General features: G+C 45.2%; 4 protein-coding genes across 7 annotated transcripts in view; 2 read left to right on the top strand and 2 right to left on the bottom strand.

The window, feature by feature from the left end:
• The window catches only part of magixb (MAGI family member, X-linked b), a 31,051-nt gene extending 18,563 nt beyond the window's left edge, over nucleotides 1-12,488 (bottom strand). The window contains exons 1-3 of the mRNA XM_076166901.1: nucleotides 12,147-12,488; nucleotides 4,093-4,382; nucleotides 1,646-1,762 (exon numbers count right to left, since the gene is read on the bottom strand). Of these exons, the coding sequence (XP_076023016.1) occupies nucleotides 1,646-1,762; nucleotides 4,093-4,372 (397 nt within the window). The 5' untranslated portion in view covers nucleotides 4,373-4,382; nucleotides 12,147-12,488. The remainder of the gene's footprint in view (nucleotides 1-1,645; nucleotides 1,763-4,092; nucleotides 4,383-12,146) is intronic.
• Nucleotides 12,489-13,306: 818 nt separating this feature from the next.
• On the top strand, nucleotides 13,307-17,869 carry gpkow (G patch domain and KOW motifs). Its single transcript, XM_076166087.1, has 11 exons — nucleotides 13,307-13,513; nucleotides 13,687-13,856; nucleotides 13,937-14,076; nucleotides 15,167-15,273; nucleotides 15,623-15,827; nucleotides 15,920-16,052; nucleotides 16,464-16,653; nucleotides 16,800-16,920; nucleotides 17,012-17,081; nucleotides 17,469-17,554; nucleotides 17,637-17,869. The coding sequence occupies exons 1-11, from the start codon at nucleotides 13,323-13,325 to the stop codon at nucleotides 17,763-17,765; spliced, it is 1,542 nt and encodes a 513-aa protein (XP_076022202.1). The 5' UTR covers nucleotides 13,307-13,322; the 3' UTR covers nucleotides 17,766-17,869.
• Nucleotides 17,870-17,929: 60 nt separating this feature from the next.
• pqbp1 (polyglutamine binding protein 1) lies at nucleotides 17,930-20,238 on the bottom strand. 2 transcript variants are annotated; one of them, XM_076166091.1, is made up of 7 exons: nucleotides 20,155-20,238; nucleotides 19,432-19,499; nucleotides 19,224-19,335; nucleotides 18,996-19,096; nucleotides 18,612-18,797; nucleotides 18,457-18,514; nucleotides 17,930-18,348 (listed from the first exon to the last, which is right to left on the bottom strand). In XM_076166091.1, exons 2-7 carry the CDS (start codon nucleotides 19,496-19,498, stop codon nucleotides 18,198-18,200), a joined length of 675 nt encoding a protein of 224 aa, XP_076022206.1. In that variant the 5' UTR covers nucleotide 19,499; nucleotides 20,155-20,238; the 3' UTR covers nucleotides 17,930-18,197. The 2 variants fall into 2 exon arrangements, with proteins under 2 accessions (XP_076022206.1, XP_076022204.1); XM_076166089.1 differs by having other exon boundaries at nucleotides 19,432-19,502; nucleotides 20,155-20,235.
• Nucleotides 20,211-22,031, top strand: LOC143012788 (mitochondrial import inner membrane translocase subunit Tim17-B-like). 3 transcript variants are annotated; one of them, XM_076166094.1, is made up of 6 exons: nucleotides 20,211-20,307; nucleotides 21,057-21,156; nucleotides 21,249-21,312; nucleotides 21,407-21,535; nucleotides 21,625-21,735; nucleotides 21,855-22,031. In XM_076166094.1, exons 1-6 carry the CDS (start codon nucleotides 20,282-20,284, stop codon nucleotides 21,920-21,922), a joined length of 498 nt encoding a protein of 165 aa, XP_076022209.1. In that variant the 5' UTR covers nucleotides 20,211-20,281; the 3' UTR covers nucleotides 21,923-22,031. The 3 variants fall into 3 exon arrangements, with proteins under 3 accessions (XP_076022209.1, XP_076022208.1, XP_076022207.1); XM_076166093.1 differs by having other exon boundaries at nucleotides 21,843-22,031; XM_076166092.1 differs by having other exon boundaries at nucleotides 21,840-22,031.
• The last annotated feature ends 1,875 nt before the right edge of the window (nucleotides 22,032-23,906 follow it).

Below are 23,906 nucleotides of genomic sequence, written 5' to 3'. Positions count from 1 at the left end.
AAGAAATGAAGACGGGGAAAAAAAAAACTGTCTGGCTCGTGTTTGGAGCACACGCTATCTAAAACGGGAATGCGTTCTCAGGATCAGGCGAGCACGCCTGTGTGTGTGTGTCTGTGTGTGTGTGTTGGTGCAGGCATGACAACAGCAGCATCTTACTGTGTCATCTCCAGCAGCTCAGAGGATTACACGGCCCGGCAGCTGAGCCCACCTCACTGTCGCTCTCACTAAAAGGACACACTCGGCGATGGGAAGTTGTTTACCAAGTTTGCCGTGTTTGACACCATTTGGCTGACATGGGGTTGATTTACTGTATGTAGCATGTTGCAACATGTAATCCATACACAAGGCGTGCATTTGTAGAAAATCCACCCGCTAAAAGAACACATTTCTGATTGATCTGATCCTCTAATGTCCATTCCATTCAGATTAGAAAACGGATGAAATGTTTCTTGTGGCAATAAAGCTGCTGGTGGTGGATGTAACAACATGCACATATATTAAGGTAATGAAGAGCCTGATATAGGACGACTGCATTTGCATTACACCATGCACATATATACAATATGCACAGAGAACTCATCCTTTTGCCCCATCTTGGGAGTTTTGACCTGTGCCGTGCTGCGCCTCGATCCTGTGAGTGTGTTAGCGTGGCAGCAGACCGTCCCACATGACCTACTTCCTGAACTAAAGGAGAGATTAACAAATCTGAGCTGCCTCAGACTTAAGATAATATTTTGTTTCGTCCAGACTACAAACAGTTCTATAAAGCCCCCAGAATAATTACGTCAACAACCCCTTGGTCCAGTCAGAAATCCCCACTCATCAGCTTGTGTGCATCCTCTCCTACTTTCCACCGTGATGTCATGCATGTAGAGGATTAAGACAGCAACAGATGTACTACAACTAGTTGCCTTTGGCTGCCATGCTGCTTGAGTTTATGCACAGACAAAATACAACTTCCTCTGCAGAGCAAATGGCTCTTTTGCAGGTGGTTGGACAAAAATCCAGAAGGAAGATGACGCCGCCACAAGAATTCATCACCATAATACCGCCGACGGAACAAAGCAGCAGCTGGGAGCACAGAGGTTAGAAACAGAGGGGCGACACTGTCACTGGGGAGAAACCCATTGTTGTGACAGTCTTGACAGTTGCTATGGGAATGTTTAAGCGGTTAATCTATGTGGCATTTGCAGTATCACCTAAATGTGACTTATGGTATTTTAATCGTATAGCTAAACTGATCAAGTGTCAGCTTTTTCCTTTTTTAATGAAGACACCCAGGTAACTGTGTTTGAATTTATTGACACGGGTGAGTGTGGGGAAACACTTTTGCAGGCTGAAACACCAATTAACACCCATAGACGTGTTATCTGATGAGGATTAGCGAGATCTGTAAGCGAAGAGAGACACTCTGGGAAGAATAATCTGTCAAGTAAATAATGCTTCAGCTATAATATGTTCACTCTGCAAACCCACCAAATGTGCAAACTGGCACATTTACGGAGCTGCTTGAAGGCAGCATGACAGGGGCAGGGCAAAGGTCGGAAAGAAAGTTCAAAGGGAGTGGACGTGACAAGAGATATAGAGAAAAGACGTATAGAGGGGTCCACACAGGGCGGGCAGAGCGGCGGAGAGAGGGACTTACAAGGTACGGCGCGGAGGTAGAGGTTCTCTCGGATGACCTGCTGGAGTTGGCTGTCCACCGAGCCGGGTGTGAAGCATTTACTCAGATACAACCTGAGATCCTTGCATAATGCAGAGCCTGCGGGAAGGGCACAGTTGGGGGAAGAGTGGGATGGAGAGGAGGGAAGGGAGGGAGGGAGAGAGAGCGAGAGAGAGAGGCATGTCAAAGCAACTAGGAAGCACTGACAAAGCCCAGACCTCCACTGCGCCGGCTCACCTGCTAATTTTAATACTTGAAAAATGCTTCTTGCCTAGTAAATTTTTCAGGCCCGACATTCATTTTCCCATTCACACACATTACTCATGCACACGTCTGCTTCATCACTTCACATAGAGTTGGGCGAGGCTGACCAGAGGAGGCAGAGCTGATCACTGACGCTCTTGATTCCTCCCTCTGATCTCCTCATATCATCTCAACTGCTTTACGGCCTCTGATGACAGGTCACTTGGTGTTATGGATGAGGCTGAGCACATCTCCCAGCTTGTCACTCTGACAGATGACCCGCTCTGTTGGTGCGAGCCCTGCAGACCCCCCCCCCCTTCTCTGTCACTCCCACTGCCACCGCCACCGTCTGTTACAGTGGTTCAGCCCCGGGTAGCAGATTGAATTTGCTGTGCTATTAAAAAACGTCACAGTAGTTATAACTTTATTAGTGGAGGCTGCACATGCATATGGCTGCAGCATGTGGTATCTGCCTGTGAAAGGGGAACAAATCCAGCCTGTAGCCTTTTTAAAAAATAAAATAAAAAGCCTTTTGTTCATTTTGTTTGAGAAACATCTAAGAAAAAAAAATCAGACCTGAAAATTGGTTCTCTGACACCATGACAACGCCATGCAGATTTGTAAATGGGTGATATCCCTCATGCTGTCGCGGGTTCAGAGAGCCGTCTTCACTTTGAGAACAGATTAAGAATGAAACATGGAAGGAAATATACAAACATGCTCGTCCCTGGAAAGAATAGAAATGAAAAATCATTCATCGGTCCTAGGCCGCGGATCTGAACGCTGAGACAAAACAATAAGTGACAAGAATCTAAAAAATGTTTGCACCACTTTGCATCCATTTTTGGGTTTATGTTTATACAATTGTCCAGTGCAGTCTGCAAAATTCCAGCCAAATTCCTCACGGTTGATATTTTGTTGTGGGTGGCAGCAGGAGCCACAGACTGAGATCCTGCTCCTTGTTTTAAGAATTTTGTCACATGCTGTCTTTGCTTGAACAAAATCCAAAATCCCTCTTAGCATTTCATGTGATTGAGTTCGGTTTCAGCATGATTGTCTGTGTCTGTGATAGTCAGAAATCACACACCTGCTAAGCAAGAAATTGAAAGAAAGAAACTGTGGGCAGATATTTAACATATCTGAAAACATAACAGGGTCACAGCTCTCAAGGTTACTAGCAATATGTAGGGAAGCGACAAAGGGTTTGATAAGACATAAGAGAACACTGAGAACACGGATGTTTAAGTGTGTGAACATTCCACAGATGTATCATTTCTCCAGAGATCATTATTAACTGTGCTAAGGCCTTGTAACTGCTGCCGACCTCTGTGGACAGATGCCCTGTGCTCCTACGTTTGAGGGCTGGAGCAGAGGGAGAGGCAGTGGTAGTAGGAGTGGAGGGAGGCGTGAAACAGCAGCGCAGTGCATCAGCTCATCCATCAATGTCTACGCTACGCGCAGTCAGGCAACCCAGGGAGGCCCGGCCAGACCTCAGAATGATAATGGATGTAGCAGCGGTGCGGCAACCAGAAGTAAAGGTTCCTATTTACACCCCTGCGGCCAAATCAGCTATCAATCTTGAACGCAAGGCCATCGGGCGCTGCAGTCAGGCGACACCCCGGTGACATATTGCTCTGTTCAGAACCAACAATGACATCCGTTACTCCAGCCCCCGCCGCTCTAAGCATCAAGGTCCCTCGACAGGTGACTGACAACTATATCGCCATGTTCTTGTCAGGTCTCACCCACAACTTTGACCTCCTCCTTACCGCTTATTGACCGATTGCCTTGACGTATCCAGACTAATTGATCAGGAGAGATCAGATGCAGATGTTGTTGACGAAGCGAGGGGAGAGTGAAATAATTATTGATGACAGCTTCGACGTGGCGGTAACAGATTGCTGTGTAGATTATAGACAAATGAAGCGAGCGCAATGGAGTGTAACAGAAACAGTAAATGTTGAATTGTCTCTCCAGCGTCGGGGAGAGAGAGAGAATTAAAGATGGAACACATCATTTATGCGTAATGAGGAATATAAAATTGTCATTCACATGAGGAAAAGCTTAGGCAGTGTGTTGTGCTCCCACTTTGCTTGCCTCTCTGGCGATCATTTGCACATTTAATGTACAAAGCAGTGACCTCCAGAGTGATTGATCAAGCGGCGTGTTCGGGAGCTGAGTCATACCTGGGGACACTGTTTTGATGCGGATGGGATGGGGGCAGGAGTTGAGCACACCTCGGACGTCTCCTAATGTCATCCCCAGCACAGGTGTTCCCCCGATCTCCAGGATGATATCACCCACTGTGAGTCCGCCCCCGGGAGCTGAGGTGACGAACGGAAACTCGCCATAATCTGCGCCTCCGCCGACGGCCACTCCTAGCTCCCCCGAAGAGCCCAGCAAGGGGACGAAGCTCTCCTGCACCTTGGAGCGCCAGTGCAGCTTCTTCACGGCTGTCTTAGACATGGCAAAGGAGCTGGGGAGAGAGAGAACACACAATTGGAGTGTGAGCAAGAGGTGTGAGACAAGAAAACGCACCATTAGTTGCATAACTGGTGAGACCTCGTGCTTTCTTATTGACTTCTGATGTTACATATATTACATCTCATGTCAGCTGTCAACGTCTCACATCAGGGGAGCCGCACTGTGTCAACTCCATACATTTACACCATTCTCTCATTTCTCTCTGTTTTGCCTTGAACGCCTCACGCTGGATACCAATGACCTTGATAACTGAGAACCTTTGCAGGCATAAAAAATTCCAGGATGCATTTCACAGCGAGAGATAGTTTTTCCTCCACACAGGTCACCGGGAACGCGAGGAATGTCAATAACATGCAAAAGGCCGCGTGTTTGTGTTGTGCAAACACACCAGAGGACAGTACGTGAGCTGTTCCAATAACAGGCAGCAGAATTTCAGCGGTGGGCTGACGCCACGTTTTCGTAGAAATGCACAATGAAGACGCTGATTCATGTTTCAGCACGTGTGACTTGGGAATGTTTGGTTTGTGTTCGATAAGGTGGCGAGGTGAGCGATCGATGAAACGACAGGAAAACTATGAAGCAGAAAATGGAACAGCGTGGCCCTGAGAATCATTACTCTATCTGCAGTGATGCATGTTGCTGTCACAGGAGCGTCTCTGTTTATGGATTTCTTTACTTGACAATGAGTAATTAGCCTCATTGTTTCCATATTCCTCCAGATTCTCACATAGCCTGCTCAGTCACACTGTGTCACAGTGTGTCACGGCGTCACGTTTTGTTTACTCGGCAGCTCTTTGAAGACACCATTCATCCCACATGCTGCTGCCCTGTGCTGCACCTCTGTCTTTACTACGTTTAAGAGACAGCAGCGACATTTCCAGCATTTGTGGTGGAGGCAGACACTGTCCCGATTAGATTGAGGTGGTCTGTGATGTGACAGCTGTGATGTCCAGAGATGGAAGACGCCGTTCCTACCGTCTGACAAATGAGACGCGTCAGATTGCACAGACACAACATGAGACGTTATTACGGCAGAAGGGCGCACACACCGGTTCCTCTGATGGCTCGACCATGATTGAATCCTCTTAGCCCGGGTGTGAGTCTAATGTACACGGGGATAACACACGCTCAGTGCACCAACCTCAGCCCTAACAGGGGCACCCTTGTGTCCACTGGCCCAGAAGGCTTAATGAGACTGGTTATAACAGTGAAAGACGGACAGGAGGTGTCTAATCCTTTCCGCTTGACTGGGCCAGTCAAACACACACTGGTGCTGTGGACAGAGATGGACAGCAGAGGGGGGGGGGGCATGATAGGCTGAAGAGAGATTAAAAGATCAATGACAGAAGCAAAGGTGAGGGTGAGATGAACAACACAGGGAGGAGAGATGACTTGTTTGACGCTACTCGAGTCCAGGGGAGGAGAGAACAAAAAAGGAGATTTCAGAGGTCCGATGGAGATGAAGAGGCGCCACAAACACAGCCTCAGGCGAGGAAAGGACTCCCTGATTTGACGTTGCAGGACTTTGGTCAGGCAACGTGAGTCAGAGTGCAGTAGCGGTCGAGCTACTCGCTGCCTCACTTTAAGAAACCATAAAACATACACACACACGACTTTACATTGCACTCTTGGTTCAAAGCCAAATGTCAGGACTCGAGCATGTTTGAATACACACACACACACACATACACACACACACACACACCAAGCAAGCTGTTTACACCGGCAAGCGTCAACCTGAAACGAGCCTCGTGGCTTCGTCCAACATTGCCCCAGTCCCTCTGTCTGTCTCCACCCCGCTGTGAAACCTTCTGCAGCAACACCGTCGACCTGCTTCCCAAAGCCAGCCAGCCAGTCAGCCAGCCTGCCACACACACACACACACACACACACACACACACACACACTAGAATGAGCTTTAAATGTTGTTAGTATGTAGCAACTACTTTTTCCATCTCATCCTACACAATCTTTAACCCTCAGCATCAAGCCTCAGTAATGATTCCATAAGCCACCGGTCATTTCCTGCTTCATCTCAAGATCTCTCATGGCCGGCCCTAAGTCTCAAAAAGCTAAAAATAAAACGACGGATGAGTTTATGGTATTATCCGTCCCTACACAACTGCATTCTGCGTTCCTCTACACTCGACATTCAGAGCGAGGTGCCCAAGCTGTAGCTGTTGTCTTGACCTCTTGCGTCTGATGGCGGTTTAATGAGCTGGAGCCTGTCAGGTTTGCTGAAGCCTGGACTTGTCCGGGGTGCGGACACGCACCCTGACGCCACTTTGGTCTCCTCCTCCTACACCGCTGCTGCTGTTCATTCTGCAAACTGGACCCTGCACAGTTCAGTGTGTTCTTTCAAAACACAGTGGCAGATCGCCATCACGTCAGAGAGGAATACGCTCCCTCCACTGTATCAGATATAATGATGTCGTGAACTTGTGTCATTTAGGGTAACCTGTGAGAAAGATTAAACTTTATAAAATGTGAAAGTAAAAAGTGAAAGTGACTGAGCTGTGCTTTGTGACTGCACTTCAACAATATCTCTGACTTCGGTTGAACGACTGCACAGAGGAGAGGACACAATACACCGATTCAACGATATCTAACCCTATTGCAAGGAGCCACTATTGAAATTGCTGACCTTTAGATCAGGAATGAGCTGACCACCACATATCCTGTTTCACTGACTTCCTCTACAACAGCAGTATGCTCAGATCCTGGCTTTACCCATGTAATTCCAAACCACAGCAGTGTGTCAGTGGCTAAAGCCTGTTGACTCTTCATAAAAGGAGCTTTTTTATTCCCTTGTGTTAAATCTTTGTTCAGAGAGCATAAACATACACTCAGAGCTATTACGATGCAGTGTGTGGAGGAAACAGCTGCGCCACAAAGACTTCTCCATTTAAATAATGTCATAAATACTCATTCATAACTCTGAGTACATTTACAGCTCACTGCTAATTAAAAATATTTCACTGAAAGGAAATCAAAGAGTAATCCATCTTTTTAACACAGTTGGCCTCCGGATTCAGTGTGTTTCATTACTAAATACGCAATCTCACGCGAGAGACATTTCACCACTCATAGTGTCTTTATTGCAGGACAAATTAAGTGGTTGTTTCAGTTTACACATCGGGGTGTGTGTGTGCGTGGGGGGGCGGGGGGTTATTTTACATTTACACACCCAGTGAACGCAGTTAGCTTCACCAGGGGGCTCAATAATTCAAAGTGGACTTTATAAAGGACACAAAGGAACACTTGACATTGAAGCGGGGAGCGTCTTCAAAGACCTTGAGGAAAAGGGCATAAGCAAGACGCATCAATTAAGACAATTGAATAATTAAATTCCCCAGTAAAAAAAAAACACATCTCTGGAAAGGCTGAGGGAACAACAAGCAGCTTTCCCAGATTGATTTGTAACTGCCTTTAACATGGAAAACCGCTTCATCAACCACACAAATGGTAGCTGTGACATTTACAGTTATTCTAACCTTCAGTGTTTCGATAATACCACGGAGGCTCTAATGGGTGAAAGTATCTGTCCGCTGTTTGATTCCTGATGTTCAATTACACGCCGGCCTTAATGTCTGACGTGTAATGAAAGTATGACATCATCGCCTTTGACCACGGCAGACTTTGTTTAACTTCTGCAACGACAGGAAACTTTGAAGATGTTCATGTTGTGACCCAGATGTTAATTCTGGTTGTCTGATTCTGAGCACAATCCTTTTATACGCCATGAATATGTTCGGCTGCGTTCGTGTGACTTGCTGAGGCCCCTCGCACTGCATTGTTCACGTTCTGTTTCCGCTCTAAATGACGTATATGCTGATTGAATTAGCTCGTACAATTAGCTCAGCTAGAATGCTCTCTGAATTTATGTGAGCTTAGTATTTAGCCAGAGTGCGCTGAAAGTTCAAGGCGATGAATTGTTGTCTTTGCTTAATTTGAATTTTAGGTGAATATTGATGCGGTGACTGTGCGTTTTGTCAGCTTGGATGTGACCAGCATGCTTAATGACCGCATTTGTTGCTCTGCCTGCTAGTGCTCACAATAAACAACTGATAAAACTCAAGTCAGCACAAGCGAACCCACAGTCAGCATGAGTAAGGCTTACATAATGAACGTATTCATGGTCAGGTGCTCTTTAACGACACATCCTATGGTACAATTAGGGGAAACATCATATATTCCCATTATTTACAAACCCTAAAAGTGCTTCATTGCAAGTTTGGTTGGCTGATTGACCGATTTATTGATTGATATTGTGAAAATTCTTATTTATAAGGAAACCAAAGAGTACTGGACACCCAAAGGAAGGTTAAGATACAGAATAAGATACATACAGTACTATAATACAATTCAATCAATCCATAACTTAAGGGGCATCAAACTTTTCAACATTTTCATAAGCAAACTACAGTCCTTGTTGTCCTTTACTTGCAAACGACTTTATCTTTGAGAAGAACAACAACAACAGGACACACGTGATGAAAATAAACTCCGGGCATGGTCACGTCCCGACCACTTACAACCACCCCTCACTCTAACCTGCACTGAAACACGCTGCTCCTTATCTTACAGCATCCTCCCTGGGGCCGCGCTGGAGGTCAGCCAAGCAGAGCATCTTAAATAACCGTTGACCTTAAATTCATTGTCACTAATAGACTTGTGAAATTGTAAACAAAGAGGAAACGTACAAAAATGCATCATCTAGCATCTGTGTCCTGATCTTTCTTCCCCTCTGAACATTTATACCAAACTGTGCCAGGAACATGCGGCGTCGTAAAGCTTCCCGATGCTCACTCACTTCCGAATCTAGGCCACGGGAGTACTCAACACAAAACACACAGCAGTGACAGATTTAAAAATAAGATTATATGATTGTGGCTTTGAAAGATGCTACATATCTCCACGTGTGACGCTTACGAGCGTACACACTTTGAGATGCGATGCCAAAAATGACATTTCCAGGTAACAATACATGGAAAATCTAATGCAAGTGCTTGACTTCTTCAGTCAGAGCTGGTCTTCTTGTTGTACGCATACAAAGGGTGTTTTTATGAGATTAAAACAGCTTTAAGCACAAGAGTGCCAAGTACACACACACACACACACACACACACACACCTGATGACAGCATTTCACAGACTCAGCGATGGTCCCTTTGGGGAAACTATCTTTAACCTCACAAGATCAAGGTCAAGGCAAGGAGCACATTAGTGGACCATGTTGTCTTCCTGTGCACTCTGCTCCTCCGAGGAAGGCCATCGTGACAACAACAGGTCTTCCGCTCGGTCGGCCCAGACGCCCCACAACCGCCGCCGCCGCCGCTATCAGAGATGAGCTTTCATCAGGGAAAGATAACAGTTTAATTAAACAGAGCGGGTAAGTGGCGTCGGCCCCTCTGCAATAATGACGGATAAGAGAGGAAGAAAAAGGAAAAGCGGCGAGAAATTAAGGGAAAATAGGACGGCGCTGGAAGGAAAGCTGAAGTATCTAAACAGAGACGGGGAGCAGTGAGGTTGACTTTAATCAGACTAAAAACTGATTTATTCATAAGGGATGGAGGGAGTTGGTTCACTATAATGGGCATTTTTGTGAGGTCGCAGTTTGGTAACCTAAGCAGGCCTTCAAGTGTGTGTGTGTGTGTGTGTGTGTGTGTGTGTGTGTGTGTGTGTGGAGAGGGTGTAAAAGAGATACTGCTGATTCAGTAGGGATGGGTGAAGGTGACCCTGGCCTGCTCTATTGCTGCCTGTCTCACCACCTGATATTGATCCCAGTTGTCCAACTCAGATCGGACTCAAGGATACATAGATTCATTGCCTTCTTGACATTTCAAAATTGTTGCCGTGTAAATTGTAACGCCACGCAGGATCATTGATTGGTTATTGATTCGCCATTTCAGTCCAGAGTCTGTAAACGCTTTAACGGAGGCTTATCCCATCCAAACTGAATCTCAGCCTGCAAAGGTAGGGACACTAGCATTAGTTTGAGCACGCTTGACTGTTGTTGTTGTGGTTAGAATCTCCCATCAGACACTGCATGGAGTGTGGCGATGAGGACTAAGAATAGAGCAGGCTACAACTGCAGAATCCAAATGCAGTGGCTGGGAGCAAAGGTTTGGACCACAGATGGGAGAATGTGCCAGCGTAGCCCTGCCCTGTCAAGGGTAAACTGCCTTGCACACATACACACAAACACACCCTCCGCCCCCCAGCTACATACACAGCAGAGCCCACACTCTCACACACACACACACACGTGATGACACACACATACTTTGTTTCAACCACACCTTTTAACAGCAGCATGAATATGCATGATGCCAAAGGACACAGGAGGAACATAATTAGACAATCAGCAACTCCCGGAAGACAGAGGAGGAACGCGCCTCACTTCATCCAACCCTCTCATTAGCCGTGGAAACACATTCAAGCTTATGTGTTGACAGGAGCATCTACTCACAGGTGGTTCAAACTTGGGTGGGGAGGAGGAATCAAAAGAGGATAAATGGAGGCTAACAGACAAAAGTAACAATGGGTTCATTACAGATACAGAGACAAAACAAGTAGTGTGAGGATCATAGGAGCGCAGTGTGTGAGAGCCTGTGTGGACAGTCTCCACGCAGAGCCACATGTCTCTCCTTGTCTTGCAACTAATTAATGATTCATAATAACGGCATAACCTTGACTGCTGCACAAACCCGGGGAAACGCACACTGTTATGTCAGGGTCACACATCCATCACTTCCAAACAAGCTCCCTGCTCTGAGCAGGGACACACCCAATACCATAACACACATACCTACACACACACAGGCAGGGGTGACACGTTTAACACAACTGACAGTTTTTTGCAAGTCATGATCACATCTAATCGCTATTACATAATCCTTACAATTGTCTATTTACAGCTGGCATCAACATCTGGAATACAAAATAAAAGTGCAGATAAACAACATTAAAGGATACTAGAAAAGCCTTTAACACAACTTTGCACAGGCAAGATGTGTGTTCAGGTGCACACACACAGATCAAGATATCATCACCTGCTGTTACCTGCTGTTAAAACTTCACCTTATCCCTGTGATCTGCCTCCCTCACCACAAACCCACATACACTAACTCTCTCTCTCACACGCACGCACACAATCACACACACGCACGGTCTTAGGTTACACACACTCTCACATTTCTCGTATTTAGGGAAAATACTGACCTGCCTTGGCGCTGACACACACACATCCTTTTCAAGCAGTTCAGCCTTTCAAAGAGGATCCGTTTAAACGCGTCTATATACATTGACCCGACGATGGCGAGACCCTGGCTGGCTCTTAATAAATAAAAAGGAGTTGTTGTTGTTGTTGTTGTTTCCACTGGTGTGTGATAAAAGCAGTGTGTGGAGCACTGCTGAGTAGATGGTATAGTATCACTACAGACCAGAGAAAGTCAAGAGGCGATGCGCACAGTAGACGGGATATTTGGACACTAGTGGAGGATGCTCTGCTGTGTGAGCCGGCGATCAGAGAGAGAGAGAGAGCGTGTGTGAGAGAGAGAGGGAGGGAGGGGGAGAGAGAGGGGGGGGGGAGAAAGAGAGAGAGAGAGCAGCACGGGCAAATCTACGTTCGCCAGGCTAAAAGCTATACAATGTACATACCTGATCAAAACAAACAAACACATGTGCTATGTTATGTTGATCTTTACCCCGTGATCAATAAATCACTGACTTTGATTTGGATGAGACATACTTACCTTCATGTCTGCTTTCTCCTGGACAAATCCTCCCTCGGTCTTGGCTTCACAGATCGGGCAGGTAAATTACTTATTACACAGACGCATCATAGATTTGGTTCGTGATATTAATCGGAGAAAAAAAATACAACAAAACGGTTCGGTTCGCTTGTATCCTTAACCGGGTAGAGGTGTCATTGAAGTACAGGCGCGGTGCTTTCAAGGCGCAGGAGCGACGTGGACAAGCGCAAGGTTTAAAATCTCGGTTGAACAGCCCGGTAGAAAGTATAACTGTGCTGATGTCCCCGGCTCCCAAAACGCACTTTTGCAGCAAAGGATCAATGACAAGGCGAGCTGGGAAGGTTATGTTAGGGAACTTGAGGAGCGCGGAGGGGAGGGAATAAAGAGTTAAAAGTACCGCCCCTTGTTCTTCACCATCTGTGCACCTGCAGCAGCGTTTTTCTCCCTGCGAGGTACAACCAGGGTGGGCTTAAAGGCGCGATAACGTCATTAACAAACGTGTTAGTTATGCACGATCGCGGCGATTCCCTAGGTTTGGTAAGTTGCCTTGAGCTCACAACGTACTGACTGCAACTTCAGTTCGCCACGTTAGATAAAACTGTAATAGGTCCCATAGAAATGATGGAAAATGACGTGCACAGTAATTAGAAAGTATATAGCAAGCAAAAAAAAAAGAAAAGCATCACGAGAAAAAACGAGAAAAAACGCCACATTATACTTATTTTTCCCACATAAAAGTTTCAGAATTATTATTAAAATTATCCACAGTAAAAAATGAATTAAAACAATTTTAAAGCAAAATGCATGCTGTTGTAAATGTACAATACCTCACAGCCACATAGAAAGTCTTCCAGATGTCTGCAGAGTAGCCACAAAACATTAAGATTCTTCCCTTGTTTTAATTTCTTCCTTATATTTGTGTCCTGCTTCGTCGTCCTTCTTATCCGGATACCATTATCAAAGACTTTCTGTTGCATAATAACTGACAAAAAATCTCTGATAAATGCTTATGAGGTTGTTATAAGTCTTATATTTCGCATAGTTAGCATAATATAATACAGGTAACTAACAGTCGCTGTGTCTTTAATTCTGATGCATGGCGGGAAGTGTAGTGATAGCAACGGCAACTAAAACAACAACTCCCAGAATGCCTTGCCCCTTTCATTCCAAACAATAATGGCGTCGTACGGGGAGAAATCTGTACCCCGGTTTGGGTCTAATGATGACGAAGGGGAGCCAAAAAAAGCCCCGGTGTCGTTTGGATTTACGAAAACTCTTAGTAAATTTAACCCGGTGGTTGTGGAGGCCGCGGTAAAGAAAGAAGAGAAAGATTATTTAACTGGAATTGACAGAAAGGAGTTGCAAAGGTAGGCTTCATGCTAATGCTAACTGGCGTCAGTGTCGTAGGTTTTACGTGTAAAACTTCGCGAATTAGTATTTTCTCAATGAAGTTCATGTCTGTGCCGGATCTAAACGGGATTTTGGAGCGACAGTTTGCGTACTAGCTGGCTAACCTTCCTCTATTCCTTCCTCACTGCAGTACTAAGCCATCCGAAAAGCCGGGCGAGCTCATCATCCCTCTGATCCAGAAGAACCGTTGGCACAAGCCGGACCGGGCCGCGCAGGGAGATGCAGGCGGAGATAAAACAATCAAAGCGACCCAGGAGCCGGATTCCGTGGAGTCTCAGGCCGTTAAAGAACTCATTGAAGGTGTGTATAAGCATGTGTGGACGGTGAGAGCATGAGTTAGTACTTGTGGTTCCTTACACTTGTCCATCTTATGACCTCAGAGTCCAGGAAGCAGCTGGAGCAGCAGCAGAATGGAAATCAGCCAAACATCAACATGATCATCCCGCTGCTAATGCAGAACCAGGTGCCACAGGGCTTTGAGGACGGAGATCAGATCAAGGTGGATCTACGGCCTGAATCTGTAAGTACGCTGGGGTCAGAAATGCTCATTAAGTTGTTGCATAGGTGCAACATAAAGCACTTCAGCTTGTCACTTCTCAGGCGCCTCAATAGCCCACAATAAACTGCAGCTACAAACAAGTTACATGAGGATTTTCTAACTTTTCGTCCCCCCCTGAGCTTACAGTAACTGTCCTCTTCACACACTCATCAAAGCCGAATATGCAAAGTAATCACTGTAGTGAATTGTTGACTAAAGCAGATGGAGACGAGGCAAGAAGGGCAAACCCCTGGTCTCATGTAACTCCCCAAATCCTTCACTATATGAGGCTACACGGGCAATGCAACACATTCAATATTTGCTCCATCCAACCTCTTCCCCCCTGATCTGATAAGTAGAGAATGTTTTTCAGTCTTTTGAAGAAAACATTTGAAACTAAACCTCCACTCACGAGAAACACACAAATTCAATTTGTGACTTTTCTTCAGCATTGGTTGATTGTAATTTCTTAAGGTATCACACGTGAAGATGAGAAAGATCGCCCGATAAGTACATCTGTCGACTGCAATGTGAAAATACCTGACCGTACAAAATGTCTGTTAGGATGACGACTTTGACAGAGCCTGAAATTTGAGTGTGCGAAAGTGCTGACTGTGGGATAAGCACGACAACACCCCTCTGTGTGTACTCAACGGGTGCATGTGTGACTTTGACAGTGCGGTACAGCTTGGGAGGCTGGTGAGCATCAACATTGTTCCCCGAGAGACCTGCAGACAAGCCTCGTCATTGTTGTTTCCCGTGTCTGATCTCAGTCACTGTAGGTGTGACCGGCTGAACATCAGAATTATGTGTGCTGTTCATTTGGCTGTGTCGGCTCCCAGCTCACCCTGTGACAGGAAGAAAGAATTGCTCTGATGAGGGCTGTTGTGACTGTCAACTGCCTGGTGACTTTAGTCACCCCAGGCAGTCTGACAGCTCGGAGTTATAGGGGCTGAGAGATACCAGCATCACAAACTGCTCCCTGTCCTTTGGCACAAACAGATTCTGCGCATTCACACTGAAAAGAATAGTACTGTAAGCACTTTGTAGTAACGCCGTACGTCTTTGTCAGTCAACAGAGGCAGATTATGAGAGCGTTCCCGTTCAGGCTTACGGACTTGCTCTGCTGAAGGGGATGGGCTGGAAACAAGAGGAAGGCATCGGACGCACCTTTAAACAGTGAGTAGAGAGCTGTGGCCTCTAAATCTCCCGCCCTGACATTCTGGTCCATCTGTACCACTGAATACCAGCTGACTGAAGAAGTTAACTAAATCCACCAAACGGTTTTTGTGTTGTTTTGTGTTGCACATTAACCTGCAGCAATCATAATCACACTAGAATTACTCAAGAATATAAGCCGATCTTTTCCCTCAATAAACAACTGATCAATAATCAATTACAGAAAGCTCAATAGCTTTATCAGAAAGCTGTCTGGCCATAGGCAGATCCACCTGTAGTCTCCTCTTCCACCCTGCACACATCAATCTCCCAGGGTATTGATTGTCGCTCCCCGTCTGGCCGTTTACAGAGACGTGAAGCCGATCGAGCATGCGATCCGACCTAAAGGTTTGGGCCTCGGCGCCGATCGTTCTGCGATCAGGGACCTGGAGCCCAGCAGGAATCGACGTCCCCCGAAGTGCGGCGAGGAGCGGGAGAAGGAGGAGGAACTGATGCTGGGTACTGGGAGCTGCGTGCTGGTGGAGTCGGGAGCACATAAAGAGCTGTACGGCAAGGTAAAGGGTTCAAATGATCCTCTCAGTCTGTACAGGGGTGTTGATGCTTTGGAGTTTTATCTGTTAGTGATTTCCTGTAACTTGTCTCCTAGGTGGAAGGCATCGACGCAGACAACGCTCGTGTTCTGGTGAAACTGGCCATCGGCAGCAAAACAGTGACAATCAGCCAATACGCTATTAAACTGGTTGAGCGCAAAGAGTACGACAGATACAGCAAAGATCTCAGTGAGTACTTTTGGACAAATGAAAACGACACAGGCAGTTACGGTTCCCGACTGTCCTTTAACACCAATTTTCTAGATGACACGAGATGAGAATTTTGCCTTAATTGGCACAATTTCTTGCATATCTGTACATTTCCAAACGTGAGGCCCAGTGCTGAACAGGTTTGTCTGCTTGCTGAGTGACATTTGAGCTTCCCCATGGAAAGGCACACAAACATCCATATGACCACAGCTTGTGTTTTTAGTAATCAGACGTGTCCTCGCTGTAACGTATACACGCAACACTGCAGCACAGAGCCTCACAGTGTTTGTCCCCCCCCCCCCCACATCTGCCTATTTCTGGTGCATAGTATTTTTTTTTACAAGATTTGTTGGCAGGTTGTTGTTGTAATGCAGTGTTTCATTTAAACAGGTCGCCTCAGTAAAGCCCATAAAGACAAAGAAAAAGAAAAGAAAGAGCGTGAGAAGGACCCACGGAGACCCGAGGACAAAGACAAGGAGAGGAGGAGCAACAGCGACGAGAGGGACAAATACAAATCTTCCGAAAGAGATGGAGGAAGAGAGGAGAGGAAGAGGAAACACAAAGAATCCAGTCAAGACAGGTACGAATACATTTGACTTCTCTCACTTGGACGCACTTCAACGCAGCGGGGCAGCGGTCAATAACATTTAATTATAGAAGATAATATTGTAATGGTTTACTTTGGTGTGTGTAAATGTGTGTGTGATATCCCCGTTTCCTGCGCAGAGCGGAGCCTCCTGTGAAAGAGGCTTGGCGACCACCGGCTCCCCCCTCGTGGCTCCAGCGGGACCTCAAAGTGCGCTTCATAGACAAAGCTTTCAAAGGGGGCAGATACTACAACTCAAAGGTATTAGCACAACAAAGTATTACCAGGAGGTTTCAGCATCTGCAGCTGTCACATTATTTACCCGTTTGGACGTTTTTTTGTTTCCATTTAGATGCGCGTGGAAGACGTCCTCACGCCGAGAACCTGCATTTGTCGAACTGAAGAGGGGGGGCTGTTAGACGGTGAGTCTCTGCAACGTCACTAACGATTTCCCGCCTCCTTTTTTTTTTTCCTTTGCATTCAGTAATCGTAGTTGTACAAGAAATCTGCAGAACAAGCGTTTCGACTGCGCGAATTAATTCCCATAATGCTTGGCAAGCTGGGTTTTTATCGTAGCAGCCAAGCGGCGAGGCACCAAGTGTTCCGAGGGCCATAAATCATGTGCATATGCTTCTGTAAAGCTCTCCAAGCAGCACATTGACATTGGAAAACAAATGATAAATTGTATACAACAGTTTTGTAGGTGCCAGCTCTGTTACTACTATACCAGCTCTGTTAGCACTGCTGCACTTTATGTGTTGTAGAAACTGCTTCTTCTCGAGTTATAGCCGTCTTTTCCTTGATCCTAGATGTGAAGCAGGACATGCTGGAAACCATCGTGCCAAAACACGAAGCCGACGCCATCATGGTGGTCCAAGGTGAACACAAGGGGCAGGTGAGCATCCGTTCGTGCAGTTTGTGTGCACTGGTAATAAAGCGGAACAGTTACTAATCACTGTTAAAATGCGTCTGTTCAGGTTGGCCGCATTCTCCAGCGGGACAAAAACAAGTGCAGGGCGTTGGTACAGCTAGACCGCTACGAGGAGAAAGTGTTCCCGCTGGAGTACGACGCCATTTGTCACTTTGTAGGAGCGAGAGATCAGTGAACTTTCCTCTGTTTCTCTTAATTCCACATGCGTCTCTCTGCATCCCATCTCACACGAGTGTTTTATGTCATTGCACTTTTTACAATAAAATGTTGTTAGAGTTTTATTTGTACTTTTGCGTAATTATATGATGTGCCACCCCAAGAAAATAAAACATGAATTCATTTTACAGAAATCTTTGAATTTATTAGTAAATGATGTCAAATGATGGCCCTAAAACAAAGTCAACCTTAAGGTTATATATAAAACATATTTACAACTGATATTAAATGTTTGACAAAAGTATGAATGCACAACGGTACAAAAGCTCAGCGCGCAATTTCTTAGATCACATGTTCAACAATGTAAAAATGACTTTGGGGACTTGAAGACGTCTGGCTGTGTGTGAGTGGTTTTGTGTGTTGTGTTGCCGGGGGCTCGGCTGGGCTCTGCTCACTCTTTGGGTGGTTGGTTGGCTGCGTTGGCCCTAAGGACGGCGCCTGGACTGGGGTACGGTCTCTGCTGGAACAGAGGCCCCGCTGCCGTCGTATCCGCGCCCGTCTTTGCTTCATTCCGTTTGGGCAGACCAGTGGACCAGGTGCCCCTGTGAAGACAACCAGGTTAGTTACTGCACATGACTTACTTGCATACATTGTGCTTGTTTCTGAACATAATCCAGAACCCATTTGTTCATCAGGCCTGTTTCAAATACCTTGGAGCATCAGAATAAGCACTTGGGTCCATGGGGTCCATCTCGTCGTCTTTTCTCCCTAGAGGGCAGATAAATTGGGGATATAAATTCCATCATCTAAGCTTTACGCCCAGTTAAAAATACTATTCCACAGCAGGATCCAGCTGTCCACTTACCTCTCTTGTTCTTGTTGTAGGGTGCTGCGTCTTCTCTCCTCGGCTTTCTTCTGTCCCTGGCGTCATCCCTCTCCCTCTCCCGTTCCCTTTCCCTGTCTCGTTCCCGTTCCCTGTCTCTTTCCAGCTGTCGCTCTCTTTCCAGCTTCTCAAATGGCTTCTCGACTCTAATCTCATCCACTCCTTCAACTAAAAGAGTGAAGGCAGTGGTCACAAAAGAAAGCATTGTGAGTATTTGGGAAAACATTAAACAATCTGTATTTGAAAATGTTATATATCAAATGATGAGACCTATACTGAGTTAAGGTCCAGAAGTAATAAAGTTCATCATGACAATCACAGCAATGTCCTTTAACGCAGAGTTGTTAAACATTTCTAGTCTCCTACCCCTTGGTTTTTTGACAGGTTTGGTTATCACTGAAGATGGGTCATTTGGGGACAGCCAGGCCACCAAATCTGTCTCCACGTTCCAGTAATATGGAAGACCGCTGAGGAAAAATTTGTAATGTTCTTGGTTTATCAGACACATCAGAGCTCGGGAAACGTAAAACAGTGACCATTTGTGGTTTTGGTAAAATGTCAGTCAAAAGTAACATCTTATTCTCTTCATCTTACCAGGCAGGGTCAAACACTTTGTACCAGTTTGGCGGCAGATTCTCCACTCTGGTGGCCTCATAGTCTACGTTGTTGTCATCGTAATCTTCAGCAATAATCTCCTCATCGATCTCTAAATAGATTTGGTCATTGGAGGGAAATGTGTTGAAATGACATAGTTCACTTCAAAACAAACATATTAAGCCTGTGATATGATTCCAACTGTTACCTTGATCTGTTGGTTTCACAATCCCTCTTTTGGCCAGACGGGCCAGCAGTGCCGCAGGTAGAGGCATCCTTCTTCACAGGGAAGAGACAGGCAGAGTTAATCCAGATTCTGCTGCTGATCTCCGAGGTGCAACAATAACTGTTTCCAGGCTGATATTTGATAAGTATTTCAAGGAAACGGACTGAGAATTTACAGTTTGATGTCAAAAAGGTCACAAAGATCACACACAACCAGTGAATATGATACAGGTCTCAGTCTGACATTGCTTTTTAGTCATTATCGGCCGGCAGACAGGTATTAAATTGTTAGCTGTACAACATTCGGTCTTAATAACAGCACTTGCACTGCTTTATTTCAAAAAGGGACAACAACAAGGCATCTGCAGGGACATAATCGTTAAACAAATACAGGTCACAGCTGATCACCCACAAAAGTTGCAAATCGCATTTAACTTAACCGAATTACCACACACATCATCGTGTCGATGTTTGAATAAGAAATTGGCATACATATATAAACAGCAAACTATTTCTGCCTCAACCAACGCATCCAGACTGAAGCCACCGGCGACACGGACACTGGTGAATGGAGACCCGCCGAGCATGCGAGTGAATACGGCCACAAACCAGCCTGTGCGTCGCGGGTTTAACCGCCAAAAGACGCAAACACCGACACGACCATTTTCAAGACAATGAGGGAATAAACAAACCATTTAGGCTTTACCTGTTCCTGTAAAATCGCCTCTCTTGATCGTTGGAAAGCGACGAGCAGCACTGCAGGCGACGCGGCTTCCCAAACAGCAACCGGCGCACAGTGATGACGTCGCGCCCTCCTCAACACAAAAACAAACATGGAGGAATATATGCGCGAGCCTTGGTGAGACTAACTTCAAAACATTTGCTCTTCCTCGCAGTCAGAGGCCTGGCTGGACCCGGCGCCGCCTCCGCAATGTCTTAAATAGCTCGTTGTGAGAGTGAAATTAGTTTTTATTTGTTAATGTGTTATGTTATAGTGATTAAAATTGTGGTTAATACTTTATTATACACGTATTTCTGTGTATACAAGCCAAATCAGTGTCGACTGTGTCATATCAGATGCACTCTGACCTAAATTAAAAGTTAACCCTGCTCTAAAATGTATTATGTATTTCCTATGATATAGCTCTGTTTTGATGTGATATGATAGTACAAGCAATGATATTACTTATAAGAGAACGTGTTCAAACCCAAACATGGAGGTCTATGCTCTTTCAGAAACTCTCAATAGTTTGGCACCAAGCTCAATCTAGAAAGTGTTCCCTCATTGCATCAGCTAGGATCAGAAATCACTGGTATTGTGTGCTGAAAAATGATATTTTAGGAAGCATTTTCCCTACACTAGTAATAGTAATTGGCACAAAGTAAGATGTTCTACCCTCTGATCAGTGGTTTTCAACCCCGATCCAGAACTGGTCTGTTCTACCAACACCAGCACCAGCTTTTGATCCACCAGACAAGTTGAAGACCCCCTTAGAACCACCACTTTAGACTGCTGAAATGGCACATCACAGATGTATTTCACATTACTGATGTTATCTTACTGTTAATAATTCCTTTCTCTTCCTTTGTACACTCTACACACTGCAGTCCCTGGAGGATCGTGGATGACTGTGGTGGTGCTTTCACCATGGGCGCAATTGGAGGAGGGGTGTTCCAGGCAGTCAAGGGCTTTCGCAATGCCCCTGCAGTGAGTTCACAGAATCTACCGCATCATTGTTCACACGCTGACTTGCATAAGGATTTTAAAGATCAGAAATCACAAGTGCTCTGGTGTTTCAGGGCGTCCGACACCGACTGAAAGGTAGTGCCAATGCTGTGAGGATAAGAGGACTGCAGATTGGAGGTGAGGAGCGCTTGTTTTATAATAACAAATGTTTCATTTATCACCAAACGCGTTAATACTTGTAAGCAACACTGTATTTGTTGTGGTTTTGCAGGTAGCTTTGCTGTATGGGGTGGGCTCTTCTCCACCATTGACTGTGGTCTGGTCCGTCTGAGAGGGAAAGAGGATCCTTGGAACTCCATTACAAGTGGTGCATTGACCGGTGCCGTCTTGGCAGCACGCAGTAAGAGGAGGCTCACGCTGCGCTGTTGTAGATGAGCCACCCTCAACTTATAGCTCAACATCATCAGCCCGATTTGTGTTTCTCTCCAGATGGGCCGTTAACTATGGTGGGCTCTGCAATGATGGGGGGGATTTTGTTGGCTCTGATTGAGGGTGTGGGGATCCTGCTTACCAGATACACAGCACAGCAGTTTCAAGACCGTGAGTCAAGTTGCCTTTGAGTTTTGCAGTTTAACAGGACACTGCTAGAGAATCCCAGGAAATGAATATCAATGTCTACGTTTCTCACTCCTTCTCCTCTTCAGCAGCCCATTTTGCAGAGGACCATAGTCAGTTACCCCCAAAGGATGGACATCAGCAGCAGGGGACGAGGGGGCAGTTCCAGTAGACTCTTCAAACCGGTGGACACAGTGAGTCAGACTAAAGAACAGGGAGGATACAAATTCAATTCTATTCAATTCAACTTTATTTTTATGTAGCGCCAAATCACAACAAAAGTTATCTCAAGGCACTTTTCATACAAGCATTTAAAGAAGCCCAAAGCCCATCAGCAAGCACTTGGCAACAGCAGCAAGAAAAAAGTCCCCTTTCACAGCAGGAAACCTCAGGTAGAGCTGGCCATCTGCCTGACCAGTTGGGTATATATATATATATATAGAGAGAGAGAGAGAGAGTGAGAGAAAGAGAGAGACACACAGATAATAAGCACAGCAACAATAATGCTGTGTTCTTAATACTAAGAACAGGGCTGGACTATATGACCTAAATGTTTATAACTACAACTGTAACAATGACGAGTGCAGATTATGTCCTTTCTAGTTTAGGCTCATTTCTGTTGTTTCCTGGTTAATCACAGTCTGGTCAGTTACAGCTTCTGGACTTCTGGACTGAACTGTGCGGTGATTTGTTTGTTGAACTTTTTTGTAGCTATTATCAGTTTACTTATATGGGATTCAGAGTAAAATTGTGACGCATGAATGTCTTATAAAGGTAAGATTGTGGTAATATTGTAATGTTGGCTGTGCTTATACCTCAGGAGCAAATTATCGTTATTTGTTATTGATCAAGAGTCAGTAGTGAAGGATGATCTCTCTGGCAAAACTTTCTTCTTTCTTCATCTACTGTTTATTATTCCACTGGGGAGATTTTTGGATTGATATTAATGCTGAAATTAGTCAAAGTTTAGCATCAGGTCTTAATAAGCTTCCAAAGTTGATAATTGTGTTCACATATTCAGTATACAGCAAGTTGTTTTAATTGGTGCAAGGTAGAAAAGTTAACAGTGTTTTTAAAGCTCATTCTATTAGTGTTGGCATCTTGTGTAATTTGGGATTTTTGTTGAAAGGTTGTTATATAGTTGAATGAATGAGTGCAAATCATGTATTTTCTTCAACGTGGATGACCGTGTGTGTTTGCACCCCAACCAACGTAGCACTTTTGAAACTCCATCTCTCTGTTTGTGAAGGCCCCACACACCTACACAAGTGTTTCCACTTATCTTATCTCAGCCAAGTTCATCCTGAGGGCAATAACTGGAAACACCTGGGTGGATTCATAGGAAATGTATTTGTGGTATTTATTATAGCAGAGAGAGATGAAAATTTGTTCCGCATGAGCCAGTGCAATGTTTTGCATTAATTGATTTATATATATATATAAATATATTTATTTTTTGATTGGAAACTTGATCACCATAATAAAGGTATCTGTTGTTGTTAATGACTTGGATTGGCGTCATATTTCATAGCCCCCAGCTTTAGAGAGCAAGGCCAGTTTGTTCATATAGCACCATACAGACACACAGGCAAGTGAAAGTGCTTTACAAAGGCATACAAAGACATTACAGACATAGCAGATGTAAGGTTTGAAAGACAAAAGGAAAATATTAAGATAAAAATGGAATAAAGACAATAAAAACAAATACAACTAAATGTTTCAAAGATTCGGTCTTGCTTGATTAAATAGCCCATAATTAAATTCAACAAAAAGCTGCAGCAACAAAGTGTTCCAGTTTAGAAAAGTTTGATCCAAGCAGAGTGGACCATAAAAACCTTAAATCAAGCTGTGGTGTACAATAATAACCTCATTATTTACTGTGTAAGCGCGCCCTCTGTAGGCAGGCTTATGGTACTGCACCCACGGGGCGGTTCTGTCCAAGGTTCTGAAATAGTTTCCCTGAAAGGAGCTTGTAAAGTGATCGATTTGACATGTTTCAGCCAGATTGTACCCCTGCCTGCTCTCCCGTTCCTGTTTAACATCAGCAGGGAGCCTCCATGTTCCTCCTGAGTTGACCTCCTCCTCCTCCTCCTCCCCCCCTCAAAGATTTTCACTGTCATCCTTTTTAAACGGCTCAACTAGTTTAATCCCGGCCG

This window comes from Genypterus blacodes, unplaced genomic scaffold (assembly GCF_046128005.1).
Source record: "Genypterus blacodes isolate CSIRO-AG114 ecotype Tasmania unplaced genomic scaffold, CSIRO-AGI_Gbla_v1 ptg000156l_1, whole genome shotgun sequence".
In the NCBI taxonomy this organism is placed as follows: Eukaryota; Metazoa; Chordata; class Actinopteri; order Ophidiiformes; family Ophidiidae; genus Genypterus; species Genypterus blacodes.
Note: the sequence above shows the minus strand (reverse complement) of the source record. Positions and strands in the feature narration are given on the sequence as shown.

Coding starts and splice junctions, on each gene's coding strand:
- gpkow (XM_076166087.1), top strand. CDS start 13,323: ATGGCGTCGTACGGGGAGAAATCTGTACCCCGGTTTGGGTCTAATGAT. Junction 13,857..13,936: donor CGTTAAAGAACTCATTGAAG/GTGTGTATAAGC, acceptor TTATGACCTCAG/AGTCCAGGAAGCAGCTGGAG. Junction 15,828..15,919: donor ATAAAGAGCTGTACGGCAAG/GTAAAGGGTTCA, acceptor CTTGTCTCCTAG/GTGGAAGGCATCGACGCAGA.
- pqbp1 (XM_076166091.1), bottom strand. CDS start 19,498: ATGCCTCTACCTGCGGCACTGCTGGCCCGTCTGGCCAAAAGAGGGATT. Junction 19,336..19,431: donor TGTGAAACCAACAGATCAAG/GTAACAGTTGGA, acceptor AAATCTATTTAG/AGATCGATGAGGAGATTATT. Junction 19,097..19,223: donor AAAGTGTTTGACCCTGCCTG/GTAAGATGAAGA, acceptor ATTTTTCCTCAG/CGGTCTTCCATATTACTGGA.
- LOC143012788 (XM_076166092.1), top strand. CDS start 20,282: ATGGAGGAATATATGCGCGAGCCTTG. Junction 21,157..21,248: donor GCTTTCGCAATGCCCCTGCA/GTGAGTTCACAG, acceptor CTGGTGTTTCAG/GGCGTCCGACACCGACTGAA. Junction 21,313..21,406: donor AAGAGGACTGCAGATTGGAG/GTGAGGAGCGCT, acceptor GTGGTTTTGCAG/GTAGCTTTGCTGTATGGGGT.